Raw genomic sequence first — 20,942 nt, forward strand, 5'->3', positions numbered from 1 at the left:
ATGCTGGACCAATTCCGTTTGGATGGCCCACATGGGTCTCTAACTTGGACCGGTTTGGTCGTGCATGCCGGTTGGGTCATGCATCTCGGGCCAAAAATCTTCTAAGTCCAAGAGGGCCATAATGGACAAATTTCTAAGTCCTAGAGAGCCACAATGGAAAAATTTCTAAGCCCAAGAGGGCCACAATGGAAAAATTTTCTAAGTCCCAGGACCGAAGTGTGGTGATGGACCGAACCTGTTGGGGTGGTCCAAACTCGGTCTCTGACATGCTTTGGGCGGGATCCTAGGTTCCATTGTGACGGGGCTTGCCTCTGGCAGGTACTGGACGTGGAAGTCCGGTGTGGCCGGGTTTGGCGCTCCGATGTGGACTTAGTCATTTTTCGGCTGGCTGCGCCGTTTGGCGGGCCAAAATGGACTTAGTCATTTTCTTGAAGGGCCACGTCGTTTGGCGGGTCAAAATGGACTTAGTCGGTTTTTCGACGGTCCAGGTGGATGGCGGGCCAAAGTTGCAGGCTCGTTGAGTCTGGTCCATCTCACTGGCCGTGGGCCATGAGTTAGCTACCGTGTCAGAATGGTTTCCCTGAGACCGTGGCCACCTCAGTCCAAAAACTTCTAAGTTCGAGAGCACCCCAGTTGGGTCATGCATCTCGGGCCAAAAATCTTCTAAGTCCAAAAGGGCCATAATGGAAAAGTTTCTAAGTCCCAGGACCGAAGTGGTGTGATGGATTAAACCCGTTGCAGCGGTCCAAACTCGGTCCCTGACATGCCCTGGGCGGGATACGGGGTTCCGTTGCGACGGGGCTTGTCTCTGGCGGGTGCAGGACGTGGAAGTCCTATGTGGCCAGCTTTGGCTCTCCGTTATGGACTTGGTCGTTTTTCGATGGGCCACGTCGTTTGGCGGGCCAAAATGGACTTAGTCGTTTTTCGATGGGCCACGTCGTTTGGCGGGCCAAAATGAACTTAGTCGCTTTTTTCGACGGTCCAAGGTGTATTACGGGCCAAATTTGCAGACTCGTTGAGTCTGGTCCGTCTCACTGGCCGTGGGCCATGAGTTAACTACATGTCAGAACGGTCAGAACGGTTTCCCTGAGACCATGGCCATAACAAAAATTAAGTGGCTTCTGACGAAAACGTCAGATTAGCCTGGCCAAACTCCAAAAAATTAAGTTGTGGGCGCCGGTAGGCGTTTTCCACACAAAGGAACCGGTCTGCTGACTAGAAGAATCTTTATTTGGCCTCTGGGCGGTGGATTCTTTGGTTTTGCCTCCGGGCAGGAGTATCTTGTTGTTCTGCCTCTGGGCAGTCAGTGGTGAGGCCTTTGGCGATGCATGCAAGGTGGGTGTACCACAACTTCTATGTGGCTCCCACGACTCACTTGTCCCAGTTGCCTGGTATGGCAACTAGACTCGTGAGCCGCTTGTGGTCCGTTGGACACACAGCGGGCCTGGTCCAACTTCTTTGGGCCAGGACTTGTCCACGGCTTGTCGCAACTTCTATGCGGGCCGTCGCCGCCTTCTGGGCGCTGAATCTCTTCCATGCCGGTGAACTGGGCCTTGCGGCAAGTTCTTTCCGGTGGACTCCGTCGGATGGTCTGGGATGACCGGTTAAGGCCGCTAAGACAGAGCCAATCCGGGGGAATCCGGTTAAGATCCAGGGATTGAGGTCCAGTGAGGTAGACGATACATGGCCGTAAGCCACGTTTATTGGGCGAGGGTAACAACCGTTGGATTGTACCCATTATGGTGTTCAAGTCCGGTTCCAGCTGATGTGGTCCCACTTCTAGGGGCCAAGGCCACTTCTAGGCCAATGCCGGTCCACTTCTAGGGCCGACATGAAGGAATGGCCGTTGGCCTATCTCTGCGCATCTCCTTGGCCATCGCGTCTGTCAGCCCCTTCTGGGTGCAGTTGGGTCGACGACGCTTTCTTCCATGAGCGCCAATTCCTGCTTCGTCTCATTGTTCTGTGGTTGCCTGGAGGCGCTGGTCTGCTGGACGTCTTGGCCAGGAGGCTCAGCTTGAGTCTGGGCGTACGAGGACGATCCTGCTGAAGATCTCTGGGTGCGGAACTTCGTTGGAAGTTTCCGCACTGCCGTTCGATTAGCGAACGCCTCCGCTCCATCCTCGAAATCCGTTGGCTCTCGATAGCGGTAATTTTTGGCGCGCTTCCTGAAGACGTTCAGGGCGCTCTGAATCTTGACTCCTGCTTCGATTTCGTGGATCTGGTTTCCAAGGAGGGCCACCTGAGTCAGTAATCGAGGAATGATCTTCCCCTGCCGATAGGCAACTTCAAGTTCCCAGTGGCACCGTAGGTGGCCAAGTCTGGCGGCAAAGATGCGTATTAGCGTGCCGTTATACGTATAAGTATACGTTCCGAGTGGTGCCTCCTTGTAATCAGCCGGCTTGCATGGGATATCGGTGGCAGCTCTGGCGGCCGCGATCAGAAAACTGGCGTTCGCGTCCGGTAGGACGAACTGTGCCAGATACTTGACACAGTCAAGCTGGTCATCCTTGATGTGCAATTAGCACAAATCGTTCCAGTCCGGTCTGGTGATAGGCTGTCCGAGTAAGTTAACGTCCGTGATGCTCAATAGAGCGTTATCACGGACCATCGGGTAGCCTTCACGATTGTCAATGTGTTCCTCCATACTGAAAGTGCGGGGCCACTCCTTTCGCTGCATTTCTAATTCCAATCCGGACCGGGTAACGAAACTTTGGAGGTTCTGTGCCATGGCATTGACTTGGGCCCATCGGTCCCTGGGGTATGGGATGGCGCCCATAATGTAATTCGTCACCTCCCGATGAGGAAGTGGTCGGATATTGATGCCCTGGTCCTCAGCATACTTGTATGGGTCAAAGTCCGTGGCACTAACGCTTGCGTCTTGTCGGGCCGGTAGGTCCGATGACGGCGGTGCGGACTCAGTCTCCATTGGTACTTGGATGCTAATGTTGTGGGCCACCGAGCTGACACTTCGTTCTGGTCGCTGATCCGACTGATCCGTTCTTGATCGCGCTTGGCCTTCCGATCTCGAGCCGATTGGCTGAGTGGGGGAATCTGAGTTCCAGTGCTGCTCCAGCCAGGTTTTCGGGCGCCGCTGCGTTGCATGTAGAGATCGTAGCTCTCTAACTGTTCGTGGTCCCTCAGTAGGGGAACAGATGGCGTCCATCGCGGCTGGTCATGTGACAATAAGCGTCAAAGTTGCCTCTAACTACTTCTAGGTAGAAGCCGTACGCTCTGTCATGTTCGTCACGGAAGCCTGGTTTCAAGTGGTACGCGCAGGGGAACATCTCCCGTTGAGAGTTGTCCCGGCGGTTTGACTGGTCCCCGCCATTGTTTCGGCTGTCCCGGCATTGTGAATCATACTTCTGCTGAGGTGTAAGTCCCATTCTCGGTGGTAACAGAAATGAAACATGCAGGATAAGGTTAAGTCCACTTCTAGGACAGGTCCCTATGATGATTACGCCCTATATTTTTACGTCCCTATGAAATTTTACATGTTATTTGTTAACTAGGCTTTTCTTGCCCGGTGAATTATATCGGGATCACCCCCTAGACCCTATGCGACTTCTACACCTAGGTCACTGATGGTAAGTCCGCCGCTTCTTCTTGTGCTTGGTAGAAGCCAAGGTGGCAGATTCAGTGGGACGAGGGCCATAACGATAACGATCCGGTGGGATGTTTCCTTGCTTGTATCGCTGCTGGGCCTCAGGCTCGTCAACGGTTTGCTCGAGCCATCCTTCGTTCAGCATCTTCTTAACGACGTATCTGACGTCTTCGCTGATGTGGTACAACCCGTGTGGGCGACCATGGTTCGGCATGTACGCTTTCCCATCAATTAGTTGTGGGTGATGCTCAGCGTCTTCTACGCTGGCCTGACTTTCTCGGCTGGCGCCTTCTGTGCCGCCCTGGTCCTGACTGGCGCCTTCTGCGCCGCCCTGGTCCTCCATGTCCTGGTCACCGTTGGGTGGCTGATTTTCATCGCCAGGTGGGATTTCCCTATCATGGTCCGGTGGGACATCCGTGGTTGTCCCACCGGGACTCTGGTCATCATCGTCATCCGAGTCGGACTTCTGGGATCCCAAAGTCTGGTCCTGGTCCTCCTTCTGTTCTTCCTCCTCTCAATCCTCCGGTCGGGAGTTCTCAGAGTCCGAGTCACTTGGCTGCGGCGAAGGATCTCTCTTCCCGCGCTTCTTTGTGGCCGCCTTTCGGCTCTTAGTAGATGTGGCCGACGGGGCTGGCGAAGGAGGTCTGGACTGGCCGGCTGCGTTAGGCAGTAACACAGTGTCCCTTGGCACGGGCCGAATTCCGGTCATGCGCGTCTGTTCCTCTTCCGCTTCTTTCCGCATGGCCGCCTCCTTTCGATTGACTGATGGACGAGGAGGCTTTTCATGGGGCACGTTCTTTGGACCGGGCAATTTGGCTATTTGGGAGATTAAGTATGCCTCCTTGGCTCTGCCCGTCAACTTGTCTTTCGATGGTCCAACTGCCTTCTTTCTCTCCGGACCCCATTTCGTGCCCACGTCGTGTGACACGTACAGAGACCGTTGGGTCTTCTGTGGGCTAAATCCCGGAATGGTGAAGCAAATGGGTTCCGCTCGATAAGCGTTGGTCGTTTCGAGTATTCCCTGCTTGACCAACGTAATTAATTCATCTGCCAGGCTTGTGGTAAGTTTATCCAAGTTCTCTCCGTGGTAATAGAGAGAATTGAGTGTCCTGGCGATGTCGTTCAGGTTGGAGCCACTAGGGTTGTGCAGGTAGGCGATAGTCATGCAGACCTGTTGGAAAGGTGTGTCCCGGCTGCGGGAAAGTCCTGCTGGCTGATGGACCACGTGAAGCTCTATCATACTGGTCCAATCGCGGTGTGATCGGACCAGAAGTCCCATGTCCAAAATCAGAGTTACTACACGCCGCATAAAGGGTGCCGGTAGTACACGGCCCCGCCGGCGGTAACCATCTAAATTCTTCTCCGTGTGCCATTCTGGCTCGGATGACATGGAGGAACCACTGGTACATGTCTCGCCCCGTTGCGCGCCTCCTGATCCTGGCGGCTGCCACCCATTCTCGCACATACAGACCCGTTGATCTCGATGTGCGTGGCCTCCGGTCCGGGATCTGGAAGTTCGGCTTCGTCGTCCCAGGGCGAGGGGAGCGTTACTTCCTCCGAGGGTGGTTCTCCTGGAGGAATCGGTTCATACTCCTCTTCTCGCCATGAGTGATACAGTAATGGTTCTTCTTTGTCCGGGCTGTCCGATAGGACTTGGACATCTTCATCGCCTGACACAGCCGCTTCTCCAGCTGGGCGATCTTGGCCTCTTTCTTCTCTTTTTATACTTGGCCTCTTGTTTCTTCTGACGGTTCCGTTCGGCCTCCGGGTTTGGCACAGGCCGAGGTGTGGCCGCCTGACTTCCACTCGGTTGAGGGAAAGTTGGGCGAGAGGGCAGGTTGGCCTTTTTTCGGCTGGGTTTTTGGCTTTTCTCGGCTGCTTATTCCGTTGGGAATTAGCTGAGTGGATCACACCCATGCCTAGTGCCAAGTTCTCCAATGTCCCGGTTATGGGAATGTCACTGGACGGCCAAAAGGTATATCGTCAACGCTGGCGGGCATGTCCGTCAGTATTATCGGGGCAGCGGCCGTTGGTCCTGTTCCAGACTAGCTTTGACCCGCCGATGCTTGTGCCGACGAAATGGCCTTCGGTGGCTTCTCCTGTCGGACTTATTCTGGCTGCGGCCTTACGACCACATGTCCTGACGGAGAACTGTCCATAGGCTCTGAAGCTGCGAGTGCCTGCGTCTTTGGCGGTACCACTGTTGGTGGAGCATTTGACGACAGGGCTTCAGCCATTCCTGGGTCTTCCCCCGGTGGAGGGAAGGCCTTTTGGTTGCGGCGGCGCAGATAATCTTCTATCATCCGATGGACCAAGGACCGAAGCATTTCGGTAATCATGTCGTACTCTTCGGTACGGTTCTGCTCCTTGGCCTCCTGTCTCTTTGTCAGCAGGAACGGATATTGCCGGCGCTCATTATGGTCAGCGTGGATCATTAAGTGTCTCTGCTCGATAGTAGTGAGAACACTCATGGGCATCAAGGCCGCGTCGGCTTCCACTTCTTGGGCCAAGACGACCGGAGTTATCTGCTTTACCATTCTGGCCGATTCTGCGACCATTGGTGCAGGAGTTCTGACCGTGACTGTTACTGGCTCAAGTGATGAACCTGCAGTCACCGTAGGTGCTGCGATTCGTTTAACGGTTATGGTCATGGTTGGCTGCTGAGGAGGTGAAGTGTCCATCCTCTCTTTGGTCGGGAATTTGCCTGGCCGACTCGGTGTGAACCTGGCGGGCGTTGGTTCATGCTGGTCATTCGCGCCGGAGTTGATGTGGCGCGTCCAGGAGAAGTCCTTTTGGCTGGAGATCGACTTCGGCGTGGCGATTCCTTCGTTGAAGGTGGCCGGACCTGGCTGGTCTCATATAACGCCCTTTGGAAATTTTCGTCCAAGTCTGATTCGATCTCGGACTCTTCACTGGACAGGACGCCCCAAAAGGCCGCTGGTAGCTGAGGACGTTCATCCTCACTTTCTGCCGGCAGGGGATAAAAGGTGGCAGTGGCACCTGCCACTGGCAACTGCCACCGGCAGTGGCTATTGCCACTATGCGTCCTGGCAAGCGATAAAACGTGGCAGCTGCCGGATCGTGAAATGTAATGGTACTGCTATCCAAACGATACATAATCTTTATATAAAATATCGAAGAAATTCTGAATAAAGTACTCGTAATTTGCCTTTATACAATGATCTCTTGCCACTTCAGCCTGACATAATGAGAGCAGTGCATGCGCCTCCTAATGCTGTGAGCGCAGGAACGCTTTTAAATCCCAAGTGACACAGAAAACGCCCCTTTAATCGTGACATTATTATACGACATCCGCTAAAACGGTGCCTCATGGTAGACGCAGGGTATCACAAAAGCTGGCCGTTCAACGTTCATGCAGTGAAGCAAAGGGGACCTACACGATTGCATAATAAGGGAGAAACTAATCCAAAAATGAATGATTAACTCTTCTATAAGCTCTTATTACTTCCAGATAAACACGGCTTGCACTTAATATGTTTAAGAAACTATACGAGAACCCAAATAAGTCGCTGTGGGCTGCGGGAGTGCTTTTTCGCTGCAGCGCACATCAGAGGATTGCCTCGAGCACATGAAGTTGCTAACATGTACATGCAGCGTATTAAAATAGCTTTTACAATTATTGAACAGTCGTCTTAATCACTAGAAATTGTGTTAAAGAAAAATTAAAATCAAAATAATGATCCAAAGGCTCAGTTAGAGCCACCGTTGAGGCGAACGCATTGTGGGCAGAAATCGGGCGCGTATTGGTAACTAATGAGTTATGAATGGGACGCTTGTGACGGCGGCTGAACTGATTTAGAAACAACGGAGGCGGCACTGATCTCGGCGGCGGGCCGCCGCACTGCATTGGGCATTTAAAATTTTAAATTCCGCCCAAAGCTGGCCAAAACAAACAATAATGCAGGGAAAAAGAACCTGCGAGTTTCTTCCAGGCAGCTAGCAGGCAGCTCGTGCTCAGAACTGTTAACGTTCGGTGGCACCTTCTTGTTGTGCTTGCGGATACTGTAGCCGATGTAGTTGACAGCACATATTTCTCTGTTCTGTTTCTGATCGCATTTTCATCATGGCTTGGAGATATGGAGAACAATCTGACTGATTTTCTAAGCGCCCTTAAGTAATTGCGAACCTAATAGTTCAACCGTGCAAGAGCATCAAAATGGTTTTGATGATTGACGAATTGCGAAAAGCGCACCCGCGGAAAACTGGAGGGATATTTCACCGCACTCTACAGCCATCACTCGCCCCATAGTAGAACTGGAAAGACAGTGTAACATTTTTCTGTACTTAGGTTTCTTAGGTTTACGATGTATAGCCATATCTGCCAATTGCCACTTTCCGTTTATCGCTTGCCAGAACGCATAGTGCGGTGCCACTGCCGGTAGCAGTTGCCAGTGGCAGGTGCCACTGCCACCTTTTATCCCCTGCCCTTTCTGCCTCCTCCGGTGGGAGTTGGTCTTCTAGTGGCTGGCCTGGCCGGGCCCGCGGTTCAACTGTCCATGCCCTTGGATCAATGTGTGGGCCCCTGATATAGATGGCATGCTCAATGATTTTGACAGGCAACTTGCGTTGGCGAAGGGCCTGGCTTTTATTACGCATGGCCATCAACCTTCTGATAAGGATTGTCCGTTCTTGGACCAACAACTGACAGCCTCGGTTGATGCGGTCAATCTCATGGTCCGTTAGTGCTGGATCGCCGGCGCGTAGTCGCTGGCGCATGTCCTTCTCAGTCAGGTTTAAGCGTAGATCAACCTCTATGATCTCGCTAACAGCCCGGTTGTGCGGGTCATCCCATGAATCCGTGTGTGTCAATCGGATACGATGCCTCGTTGGAGGTTCGTCCCGCAACGCCTGAGTTGTTCCTGACGGGATCGCTGGTGCTTCCGGAGGTGAAAGCACATGTCCTTGCCAGGAAAGTTCTTTGGCATTGACTTCGTCTTCTTGGCCGGTAGGCCACGAAGCGTTAGAGTCGGTGGTTCCGCCTTGTTCGGTTTAAGTATAGACGGGCCAGACCTGGTATGGCCGGGAATGTCTAAGTCCTTTGGCGGGCCACTCCACGCTGGTAGAGTTGGCCTGGTTGGACGAGTCAATTCCAGGTTCTCTCGCGGTCCCCTCCAGGGTGGGAGTGACCGCTGCGAAGGAGGCTCTTCTGCTTCCGGGGCTCCTCTTCTTCTTTTTGAACCTGGGCGGCTGTGGGCCGCTTGTTGTGGCAGGAGTGGCTGGCTCTGGCCTTCCTCCTGTCGACTTCCTAGGCGTTGGCCGGACAACAAGGGTGCCACCAGATGTGTCGCCTTAAATTGGTTTCGGCGTGGTCTGTGATGACGCCGCTGGCGCATCAACAGCCATTGGACTTGTCGGTTTACCAGTCGGTTGGGCTGGTGTCGACTCCGATTGGGCCGGCTTGTCCGGCGAAAGTTCAAAGGTTTTATCAAGCAGGCTCACGTCCATTTCGACGTCCTGCGGTGGAACTTCTATACTGCTGTCCGCTGTAGCAGATCCAGCAGTGTCCACAGGTTGGCTTGATGTTGGACCGGGCACCGTTAGGGCCTGGGCCGGTTCAGCTGATGTTGGCTGTCCAACTGGTGCTGGGGCGACCGGTTCGTATGTCAGGGCCAAAGGTGCTGGCACGGACACTGGTGATGGTCGCCGTTCGTTTACTGGGTCGAAGTCACCGGGGCGTTCCGTCATTGACGGGACAGGTCGTTGGACCTTCCAGTAATCTTCGATAGATTTGCGGAGCCATCTCTTTAAGATGTCGAAAACTCTCAGTCCGAGGCCGGTGGGCGTCGTATTATTCGGAGTCATTTCTTTGAGCAGAGTTATCTGGTAGGATAAACTCTCCTGCTGCTCCTTCAGTCTGGCCGCTTCTGGGTCAGACGGGCTGAGATCCTGCATCCGATTGTTCATGCGGCGCGCGATGTCCTCGGCGTCCCTGATAAGGTTCCGAGTCCTCAATGCTTGAGAAACCGTCATCTGAATAGGCCCTACATTGGAGGCCCGGTGGGACCGACAGGCCTGGTACAGGAATGGGATCCGGCATTTCGAACCATTCGATATCGCTGTCAGTTTCTGTGTCCGACGCACTGGCTGGTCGACTAAGTGCCGGTCCGGCTGCAGATCGCTCAGCCGAAATCCGCATAATTCTCAAAAACCGCATCTTCAACTCTTCCGCCGGTTGGCGTGTTGAAGATTGTGTCGGCGTGAGAAGTCCTGCTTGTCCTACGCGTGTTGGCTGCCCCGGTCGAGGTTTGGGCAACACGCGCCTAATTGCTTCATCGATCAGGCCAAGCTGGTATTGCCAGTTACGGAAATCGCGCAGTGCTGGCGCGTCATTGGCCGTATTAAATGGCTTGTCCATAAACCGCAGCATGGCCCGTCATATCCTCGTTATGCATTCCAGGACGCGCTGAAACTCTAAGTCTAGCGCGACTTTTCTCCGTATCGTGGCGATGTCCACGCCCTTCAGACTGCTGATGGTTTTGCGGATTTCCTCTTCCAGGAATTCCGTCGCGTGAAGTTCGCGTTCCAAGGGCGGTATGTCTGGACATGCCCTCAGGTCGTACGGAGATGATGCTGGTTCACGCGGTTTCAAACCAGTGGCCATTAGCATTGCCCCGTCGGTAGACGCGGGCTGTGCCACTAGTGGCGCGGAGGATTCCCCTGTCGTAGTGGTAACTACAACTGTTGGGCTCAGCGGGGGAGGTGGTGCTGATGGCGCTGGTGGCGGACGTGTAGGTGCTGTGGAGCCTTCTGTCCTTAGCTGTCTGTCCGTCCGGTGCTGTACCAGCTGATCCATCAGCCCGCGAGATGCCGCCGCCGCCAAATTGTAATTACCGATTGGTCGTGCAGAGGAAAAATTTCATGCTGGGCCTGGCGTGTCGCAATTTTCTCGCTAAGTTCATGTGCGAGGCGCCGGAATTCTTCTTGGTCGAGAAGGATGCGCTGGGCCAGCTCACGGTAGTGAGGCCTACGCCTGTCCAATTCTCAAATCATGGCCTCCAATTCTTGGATGGCGTTCTCTACTTCCTTCAAATTGTCCTGAAGTTGGTAGAGTGGGGTCCGACCATCAGCTAATGGTTCGATTGGGGATTCTGTCCGTAATGGTGGAGTAATTGGATCCCATTCGGTGTCCTGTTCTTCCGGCGCTGGCGAGGACACAGGTTCTGTCGGTGGGACAGTCTGGTCCCGCCCGGCCAACACTGGGTTAAGTGCTGGCCCTGCCACTGGTTCCGGTTAGGCTAGGGCCAAGCTGGGCCGCCAATGCCAGTGGAACTTCTTCTTACCGGTTATAGACTATCAATCGTCCATCCACGAATACCCGTAATGGGTAATCACGTGTCTCGTCGAGCCGTGATGTGCTTGGCTGGGGTTCCGGCGGCGCTGGAGTTCGGTACGCTTCCGGTCCCGCTCGTGGAGGTTCAATGGACGAGTCAGACGGCGCCTAGCCCATAGGGTCAGGTTGTGCCGCTGAAGGAGGGCTATACGGCGGTTGGCCGTATGCTCCATAACCGCCATAAGGCGGTGGATATCCATATGGTCCTGGCGCATACATCCACGGTGGTGGGTATCGCCATTGGTTCTAGTCCGGCTGCGGCTGGTTCGAAGGGCCAGACGCAGGATACGGTATATCCATAATGGATATCCATAATGTGGATTGTAGTATGGCGGTGGAGTATAGTGTGGCCGCAGTCCAGTATGGACCGGCGTAGTCGTGACCGTTGGCCCGACTGCCACTGTTGTGAAAATCGGCTGACTCGCCGAAGTGGTCGGTAGGCTACCATACAGAATTGGTTGAGGTGGGTCGGTACGGCCGTGAGGATGATGTCGGACCTTTGGCCCGACGATGAGCTTGGCTGGCTGCCACCTGCTGCTGCGTTCACCAGGAGTCCGGTGTCGTCAGAGAATGTCCCTGGCGGCCAATATTGCGGCGGGATGGCTCGAGGTGGCAGAGGCTGGGCCCGCGGTAGCGGTGTGTCGGCCCGTGAACTGGGACCGACAGACATAGTAGCCAGCTGCTTAGCGGTTAAGTTAGCTCTGATATTGGGTACCTGTACACTCGGAGGCCGGTTGGACGACCGAGTTGAAGATCCGCCCGACCGGGATTCCGGTCGTGAATATGGGTGTCTGCGGTTACGTCGATCGGAGTCGTCAGAGCGATCAGCGCGTCGGCGTCCTTCCATTGTTGTGTAGGGCTCTGTCACCAGACGAATCACACTGTGTTAGACTCCTACCTATTGGTTAGTTTATTTTACCGGTTAGCTACTTCTAAGCTACCATGCCTGACCGAGTTAAGCTACTTCTAAGCTACTGACCATTTAAAGTTACAGTTAGTTAGTTTAGGTTAGTTAAAGGTAGCAGCTCACGGAGACGATCGTGAGATTAGAGTCAGTTAGACTACTTCTAAGTCTACTATGTCAGAAGTTATTTAGACGTCATTCTGTCCAGCCTTATCAACCGTCCCTTCCTGTACATCCGGTTGGCATGTACTGGACTTGTCCGATACGCCCGATGGGTGCGTATTGGACTTCTGCTTTTTGCTTTTGAGCTTTTCTCAGATTTTTCTCGACCCGTAGTTATGCGTGTGAGTAAGTCTTTATCCGCCTCATCATCAGCAACTACGTCCTCTTCCAGGACCTGCTGGGCCGTAAGGGTTGCCTTAGGCTTTTTGGGCAACTTTGGTCTTTTAGGCTTTTCGTTAGGCGCCGGAGCCATTTTTGGCTCTTCGGTCGCCGCTGGCTTGTCCGTGGCGGATGTCCCCTTTTCAGGTTCCGCTAGGGCCAATGTTGGGTCAATGACGGTTAATGGCTGGCTTTGAGGCTTGGTCAACGCTGGTGTCTCAAAATCCGGTTTGGCTTTTCGAGGTCGACCTGGGCCACGCTTCACTGTTGTTGCTTGGTCCTATGTCTTTGGGTCAGGTGGGCCATAGCCTGGGTTTTGCAAAGTCTTTTGCTGCTCCGCCACAAGTCTCTTGGACGGGCCCTTTCCGGGCTTCTGCTTCTTCAGCAGCTTCTCCAATTTGGTCTCGTGAGAAGCTGCCGGAGAAGCCGCATCTTTGCACCTTCCCGACTCTGTACCTTCCGGTTCGGCGTCGCCGCCCTTCTTTTTGCTTGAGCGAGTTATTCTGCGACTCGGGCCGTCCGGGTTAAGGTATGGCTTTAGGCGATCGACACATACTGTGTGTTCGACGCCGGTGTCCCGCTCTCGGATCCAGTAAGTATTTGGCTTGGGTATTCCAATAACGATGTAGACGCCGTCGTAACTGTTTCGATTGGTCAAGTCGTCTACCATATTCTTCAGGGTGACCAAGTTTTGCTTTTTGAACTCGGCCTGCGACTTCTTTTTGTTGTAGATGGCCGCGTCCCTGAGGAATCCTTCTTCGATGCGCGTTTTCGCGATTTCATGCGCCCGGTTCAGGCGCTGCTGCATTCTCTGGACGTAACGTTCGTTAGTCGTAAATGTTTCTGGGACGTTAGTCCCAGCGAGGACGTTTTGTGGTATGGTCATTTCTCGGCCATATAACACGTGATATGGCGAGAATCCGGTAGTCGCGTGAACGGCACGGTTGATGCCAAAAATCACGCAAGGTAGGGCCCGGTGCCAACGATGTTCGTCGCCGGCGCCGCCAAAGTTCCGAATTCCGTCCCAGATCGTTTGCATCTGGCGTTCGACTTGGCCTCGGCCCTCTGGACGATAAGCGGATCCGAAGGTTTGCTCGATGCCGAAGATTTTCGCCACTTTGGCGAAGAACTTTGCCGGCCCAGGCCCTAACGGTGCCCGGTCCAACATCAAGCCAACCTGTGGACACTGCTGGATCCGCTACAGCGAACAGCAGTATCAGTTCTTGCGCGGTGCGGTCCGTGACTTTTTCTGGACACGGTGGGACTTCTGGCTCTGGCTCTTCCGGTGTAGGCGCCGGTACATTAATCACCCGTATGTCCGCCGTGCTGAATTCATTCCAGTCACTGATTGCGTTACAATCAGGAAGGAGAGGCTTGTCCCATTCGTCTGCGGGGTCCTCATCAGTTACTCGAAGCCTGCGCACCTTTATGATGTGCGCTGGGATTTCGTCTTTACCAAGTTAGGGATTGGACCAAGTTAGGGACTTGGTCCAACTCTTTATGTGGGCCTTTGTCATCGTCCCGTTCGAGTGGCCATCTGGACAGTGCGTCAGCATTGTCACAGAATGTGCCCGGCTTGTACTCAATGGTGATGTCCCTTCCCTGTAAGGCGAGGGCCCATCGAGTAAGACGAGGATTGATGCCGGGCCGGTTAGACTCGCATCTGAGCAGATGGTTAGGGCTCTATGGTCCGTCCTTACGGTGAATGGTCCGTGGTCAGTGTAATGCTTAAACTTTTGGACGGCCCATACTACGGCTAAGCATTCCCATTCGGTCACGCCGTAGTTCTTCTCAGCTCCATGTAGGACGCGACTCGCGTAGGCGATTGGCCTCGAGTCCTGGCTGAGTATTGCTCCGATGCCAGCGCCACTTGTATCGCATTCGATGGTGGTCTGTTTAGTCGCATCAAATTTGGCCAATATAGGGGCTTCCGTTGGGGCCTTTTTAATTTCGTTGAACTCGGCGGTGTGGGCGTCAGTCCAGTCGTTCTTGACCGAACTTTCCTTCCGCAGAAGTTCATACATCTTAGAAGTCTTCTGGGCGTAGCCCTAGGTGAACTTCCGGTAGTAGTTAGCAAGTCCAAGGAACGAGCGAAGTTGACGCTCGGTCTTGGGCGGTAGTTTCTTGGCGACGGCTGCTACCTTCTCTGGGTCAGTGTGGACGCCGTCCTTGCTGAGGATGTGTCCAAGGAATTGGACTTTTTCCATTCCAAATTCGCACTTCGACGGTTTTATCGTGAACCCGGCATCTCTGAAGCAGATAAGCATATTTCTGAACGCTTTCCTGAATTCCTCGAAAGTTTTGCCGAAGAATATCACGTCGATATATGCGAAGACGCCGCTTTGCTTGCGGGCCAGCGCCATAATCTTGTCCATTGTCATTTGGAATGTGGCTGGACCGTTGCAGACACCAAACGGGATTCGTTTGAATCGGAGCATCCCTCCTGGAGTCATAAAGGTAGTATAGTCCATGGACGCTGGGTCCATTGGGATTTGCCAGAATCCGGACTGACAATCTACTTTACCGTAATAGATCTTGCCTGCACATTGATCCAGAAGTTCATCTGGATTGGGCGATAGATAATTATTCTTTTTTGTCACCGAGTTCAGCTTTATGTAGTTTATGCAGAACCTAGTGCCCATGGTCCCATCGCCGTTTTTCTTTGAAACGAGGACCACTGGGAAACTCCACGCTGCCATGGACGGTTCAATCACGCCTTGGTCCAAGATTTCCTGGACGTGCTTATTTATGAATTCTCGTCCCTTCCAACTCGTTCGGGTTGGGTTCATCTTGATTGGTGCAGCGTCGCCAACTTCTATGACGTGGGTAACTCCTTTGACGTCGCCGTAAGGCTTTTTGGACGTCGGGAATATGGCTCTGAGTTCCCAGGGCTCTGAGTTCCCAGAAGTCCTGACGGAGTAGAGCAGTTTGCTCCTCGGTCAGGTGGTCGCCAAAGTGTGCGTTGGCGATGTGGGCACGGATTTCGCGCTCCACTTCTGGATCTTCCTCTCCGGTTTGGAGGGAATTGATCTTGGCGTATTCTTCGTCCGAGATTTCCTCGTATGGCTCTACTCAGCCCATGTCCACTCCCGTCCGGAGTATCTGGGGCTCTGTGGAGTAGTTAGATACCAATATGGTGAAGCTTTTGCCGTCATGCTGGACTGGTCCGTCGAGCATGGCCAGACTCCGTTTGGTGTCCTGGCTTCCGAGATACATTAATCTCTGCCATAGGTCCACTTCGAAGTCAATGGTAACTTGGACTGGTGTAATGGACTCCGGTGGGAGTTCCGTTTTTACACTTGCCCGTACTTTGGCGTACTCAGTTATGACGCGCTGTCTTGTAGGACTGTGTCCCGCCTCTCGTGGCCATGGTAGGGCGCTGGCGGCTGGTATGTCCCAATCTACATCGTCCTCTCTGATGTCTGCTACATGTAAGTCACAGTAATGCATGTAACCGATTCTTGCACCTTTTCGGAGGACCTGGTCTCGCATGGACTTATTTTGGATCTGGATCCACGGATGCTCGACGTGACGTCTATGTACCTCCGCCTCCATCGGTATGAGCTGGCGGTGTGGTTGTCGCAACGAGTTAAAGTAGATTGGACGGTTTGGGTCCTTGGTTCTATATGTACGGACCTTAATACAGCAGGTTGAGTAGGCTGGTATAGTATACCGCTTATGGACGAAGACTTCTTTTTCTTCCTTAAGGCCTTCCATCTGCCGGTGGAGTCTGGTTCGGCGGATGGTGGGTGCTTCGGCCCGAAGTTGAAGGATTTCTGAGTCCTCTTCGTCATCACTTGACTCCTCCGATGATTGGTTATCGTAGTCCATGTCCGGTGAGTCACTTGAGCTTTGGACGTCCGAGTCGGTAGACTCGGGTTTATCGTCCTGCCCTGGCTTTGGCTCGCCATTGTCCTCGTTGGAGGTTTGCGCGCCGCCGGTCACCGTTGGTGCCGGATCGGTCACGAGATCCACTTCTTGGATCTCTGGCGTCCCGGTTGCAATTTCCTGCTTCTCAGGTTCGTCCGGTTCCGTCGGAGTGGTTAGACGATTCCCGTTAGGGAGTGGCGAGGCTGGTCGGCCTCCTGCCTACCGTTGAGCGAACGGGTCTGTATGGCCCGTATTACCGCTTCAACGCCGTCTCCACATAAAGGACAAGTTAGTTTGGCCTCTTCGGTTGAAGGGTCCTGCACTTCTCCGCTGGTGTCCCTTCGTCGGCCTTGTCCGGGGTATGGGCCGTTATCGAAGCGCACTCTTGTTGCTATGTGTGGTGCTGCTTCTGGCAATGGTTCCGGTATGGTCCTGACGATAGTCAGGCTCAAGTCATACTTTGGCAAAATAGTGGCGGTTACGCCAGGATGTTCGGCCAACTTCTTCCGAAGTTTTATGATATCATCAAAAAGGCCCCAGCATATCCGTTGGAGTGCTTTCGGAATGTCCATGTGGTACTCTTTATATTCCCACCAAAGGGCTAAACGTTCGTCCTCCCATAATGCTCCTTCTTTTTGAAGGTCGTCCAATTCTTGGGCGAATGGTCCATATTGTTCGGCTATCTGCGGCCACGTTAGTGGTTCGCCTTTTTCTTGTAGCCAGCCCTCTTCTAGGGCAAGGAGCCGGTCAGCGCGGTATTCGAGAAAGTTTCTAATCCCCGTTAACCAAGTTTTATATTGCTGAGCCAATTTCTCCTGAAGTTCTTTAACAGGCACCATCCGTTGGCCCGGTGCCTCTGGTATCGGGATAGTCTTTACTATCCCGTCATTTGGCTTAAGTATTTCAGCGCGGAATTGGGTCATGTAGCGCTCAATTGCATTGTGACGCGCAGCTCCCAGATGAGGCTTTCAATGGTGTCCAGGCATTCCCAGCAGGTAGAAGGAGAAGTTTTCGTGTGATCAAGCCGATTGACTCTCACTTCATCACCGGGTCCCGGTGCCTCTGGTATCGGGATAGACTTTACCGCGTCCCAAACGATTTCTTCGTTTGGCTTGAGGATAAAGGTGAACTTGGAGTGAAGATAGTCACAGCCAAGTAAAACATGCACGTCCGTTAATATCGGTTGGACGAAGAACGTGTGGTGGCTCATGTATCCCTGCAGTGTCACTGGTACGGTGAAGCAGCGAGAGACCACGAAGGCGGTTTGTCCGCCAACACCAAAGATATTGGTGTTTCGTCCTAACGGCTCCATTTTGATGCCATTGGCGGTGCAAAATTGCTGGCTGATGAGGGATGTCTCCGCTCCAGTATCCAGCATAGCGAGCGTGTGGACTGGTCCAATTTGGACTTTGTGTGTCCATGCTCTAACAGTCTTCGGTTTCCGATTCTCATCAAGGCCAACTGTCACTTCGCGCATCATCGGTACAATGGGGATTAGCGACACTGGTCCTGGGTCATCGGGAGCGTACTTAGGTGCTGAAGGCTCCTGTTGGACAGACTCTTCCTGCGGTGATGTTTCCGCTACCCGTAGGGTCGAAAACATACTTTTAGTGTTCAGGAAGGTCCTTGAACTATTTATGGTCCGCACCGTTGGTGTGGTGCCGAGGGGTCGTCCACCGGTCTGGGGCCAGCAGGTGCGGGGACTTGACGCCTCAAGAGGTTCGGCTGTCCACTCTTCTAGTGGTTCGAACTCGCTGTCCGTACTTCCTACGGACCATCCTTTCGGTGCACTGTCGGAGGATGTTTCTGACGCCGATCTAGGGTACGTCATATTCGTGGTGCGACGTCTCGCTTTCCCACGTGATCGGTTGGCCTTGGAGTTAACAAAGGCTCCGAAAATCGACTTGATCGCTGGTTGGAAGACTGTCGGTCTGGTCTCACTTCTAGAGCCAGATGGTCCAGGCGTGACTTCTACACGTCCTGGCATGGCCTCACTTCTAGGGCCATGTGGCTTAGTCGCTGGTTGGGCGCTAAATTAGGATCCGCCGGCAGGCTGTTGGGCGGCCGGTTTGGGATCCAATTGAGTTAGTAACTGTACAAGAGGGATAGCTATGTCCGGCGGTTTAGGTTCCGGTAATAGGTCAGGTGAGTTGCCGTTACTCCCCGACCTTAAGCGTTTCCCGCAGTTGGGCTGGCCCGGTTAGAGCCGCTGCCGTTAGGCTTCGACAGCTGGTCGGTCAGCGGCGGCAGCGCGGTCCTTTCGTTGGCGGGTGTTTGTATTCCCCGCTCTCCTTACCGATCCGCGCAACTTTGCCGGTTTCCGCCACCATTTCCTGAGCCAGTGGACTGCCTTCGGCCGCCATTCCCCCCGTTACCACGTTGTGGTCGGGCTTGTTTGGGTGGCACCAGGCCGAAGCGATTGGAATTCTTTGACCCGATAGGGTATCCCTTAGCATACCGCCCTCGCCAATCCAAGTACCAGATCCGGTTAGGATTTTCGGCGTAGGGACGGCCAGCATAACCATAGCCGTCGGTTTTGTGGTTTCCCCACAGGCAGTGGTTGCAAGCGATGGTTCCGTCTTCGAACCATCTCTCGAACATGCGTTCAATCCGGTCGATATACATGTCCTCCTGCTTTCTGGCCTCTTCGGAGTTTGGTCCTTGGCGTTGGCCGCTCTGGCCTCCGCTGCCTCCTTGGCCTCGGCGTCCGGAGCCATTATTGCCGCCGCCTCGCTTCCCGCTGAAGCTAGTGTTCTGGCCTCCGGAGTATCCGCCTCTTTGTCCTCCATCACCATTTCCGTGGCTATAGCCATAATTACCCTGGTTCTGGGCCTGGCCATAGTTGCCACCACCACCGTTGGGCGGTGTGGACCCACGTTGTGGGGAGCCCAAGTTCAAAGCCGCGATGGCGGCGTATGTTGCTTCAACTTGTGCTTGGGTTGGCGTTATGGTCTGGGGAGGATAATAAGCGTGTATTGGCTGTAGAGGGACAACCTGGGGCAAGTGGCGTTGGTGCGGCCGCTCGGACAACCGAATATCCTTGGCCCGCCTTACCGTCATATTCGGGTTTTCCTGCCGGGAACTGCTGGATGTAGTCCCGAAATTCTTTCGGGGACTTTGGCAGTCGGATGTCCAAGGCACGACGTAGTTCTGGCTCGGTCATGTTACTCTTCAGGAAGTGAAGAGCCATAATGTCGTCGAGGTTGGCGCGTGCCTGTAAAGTGAGAATTGCGTCGTGGTATTGCTCCGGGGTTTCAGAACCGTGTCGGTAGAAACGGTTCGTGATGTCGTTGAGGGCGTTGGTTCTCTGGTTCTCGTCGTCATACCGAGCGGCAAACTTCTAAAGCCACTCTTCGACAGTATAGCCAATCGCCTTCTTCCCGGTTGGCCTGGCCCATGTACCATTCCTTGACCGGTTTGGACGAGGATCAAAAGACTCGGCTCATGAAGTCTGGGTCCGGCTTGTTTAAGTCGGACGATTGCTTACAGATCCTTCTGACTTGTGCAATCCAGCCCTTCACCATGGTTTTATCGCCGTCAAAGGGTGATATGGCAGTCCGGGCATTGGCCTTTGCATTGGCCTTAGCGTGTGCGTCCACCACCATCTGCATGTACGTTAGGTCATGCAGTGGTGGGCTGGCCCTCGGCGACGGTGCAGGCGTTATCCGCTGTATCACCACCTGTGGCGGTGGCTGCAGTGCCTGTTGCGCTGGGGCCGGCTGAAGTCCCTGTTGAGAGTTCAGCGTCTGGCTTGGTAAAAAGTTAGATGGCTCCGTTGGACGCCACCCATCCAAGCATTCCGTTCGGTAACTGGACCAGTACGGGCATATTCTGGCCCCGGTTTGGCTGGGCGGCCGGTCCAGTTGGCGTCACCGCTCCTAGCGGTGCGCCTGATGAGTTGGGCACATTCTGGCCCTGGGGCATGTTTTGGCCCGGTTGTGGTTGGACTTGGCCCGTTGGGGCTGCCGCTGAGATAGGAGGGCCAAATAGGCTTAGTTGGCCTACGAGTGGCTGTTGCACCGTTGGTGTGCCACTTTGGCCTCCCATCTGCCCTTGGGTGTCTGGTGGCACGAACATTGGGCTCTGCGGGTTGGTCCGGTTTGGATCCATGCCGCTGATGTAAGCCTGGCCTAAGGCCGGATGTGGACTTTGATTGAAGTCCATGTTCGGGAACAAGGACGGGTACAATGGCCTTGACCCAAAGTAGCTGTGGCTCGGTGTTGCCTGGCTTGGGTCAAAGTGTGGCCCGCTTGCCGCAGACGGTTGAGTCTGCGTTGCGGGCGTCACTATGGTCGTTGGGCCAATAGTGGCTGATGTGGTGACCGGGGATTGGTGGTGGCGGCAGCGTTACTGTCGCCGTTGATGATCCCTGGTTCACTGGACTGAGAGGCGTCGGTATGGTTGGCCCCGTTGGGGGATGTCCAACCGATGGTCCTCCACAGCCATATTAACATGGTAATGCTGTTGGTGATACACTGACTGGCGATAGAACCGTTCGTCCTGCCGCAGAGTCTCGTCGACTTTTTCTTGTCGGTGCTGTGTATCCGAGTCCGGAAAGGTATGGTGGTTCCGCGGACAACTCGGAGTTTAGATTCTCGAGGCGTGATTTTTCCGCGTCTAAGCAGGCGTTCTCCGTGCTTAGCCTTTCCAGATCTTCATTGAGTTCAGTAATACGTTGAGTGGCTGCCTGGTAATCTTTGACCAGGCCGGCGTTATTGGCCTCCAAGGTGATGATCCGGTCATGTTGGCCCTGGATAACCTGTTTGGCTTGGACAAAGGCCTGCTCCAATTGGACGAAGTTTTGTTGTCCAATGGCGTTGTTTTGCTCAAGTTAA

At 54.0% G+C, this 20,942-nt stretch overlaps 1 protein-coding gene across 27 annotated transcripts in view; it reads right to left on the reverse strand.

Moving 5' to 3' along the window:
* LOC129580883 (uncharacterized) overlaps positions 1-20,942 on the reverse strand; it is a 50,488-nt gene that overhangs the window by 5,848 nt on the left and 23,698 nt on the right. For 11 of the 27 annotated variants that reach the window (XM_055471616.1, XM_055471617.1, XM_055471623.1 and 8 more), the window contains 2 exons: positions 11,668-11,813; positions 10,903-11,605 (listed from right to left, as the gene is read on the reverse strand). The exons of 7 other annotated variants lie outside the window; for them this stretch is intronic. In XM_055471616.1, the coding sequence (XP_055327591.1) occupies positions 11,098-11,605; positions 11,668-11,813 (654 nt within the window). In that variant the 3' untranslated portion in view covers positions 10,903-11,097. Of the gene's footprint in view, positions 1-3,570; positions 6,508-10,902; positions 11,606-11,667; positions 11,814-20,942 lie in introns of those variants that run through there. 9 more of the 27 variants (XR_008689393.1, XR_008689395.1, XR_008689390.1 and 6 more) reach the window with 2 other exon arrangements.

Source organism: Paramacrobiotus metropolitanus, unplaced genomic scaffold (assembly GCF_019649055.1).
Source record: "Paramacrobiotus metropolitanus isolate TYO unplaced genomic scaffold, Prichtersi_v1.0 Parri_scaffold0000005, whole genome shotgun sequence".
Taxonomy (NCBI): domain Eukaryota; kingdom Metazoa; phylum Tardigrada; class Eutardigrada; order Parachela; family Macrobiotidae; genus Paramacrobiotus; species Paramacrobiotus metropolitanus.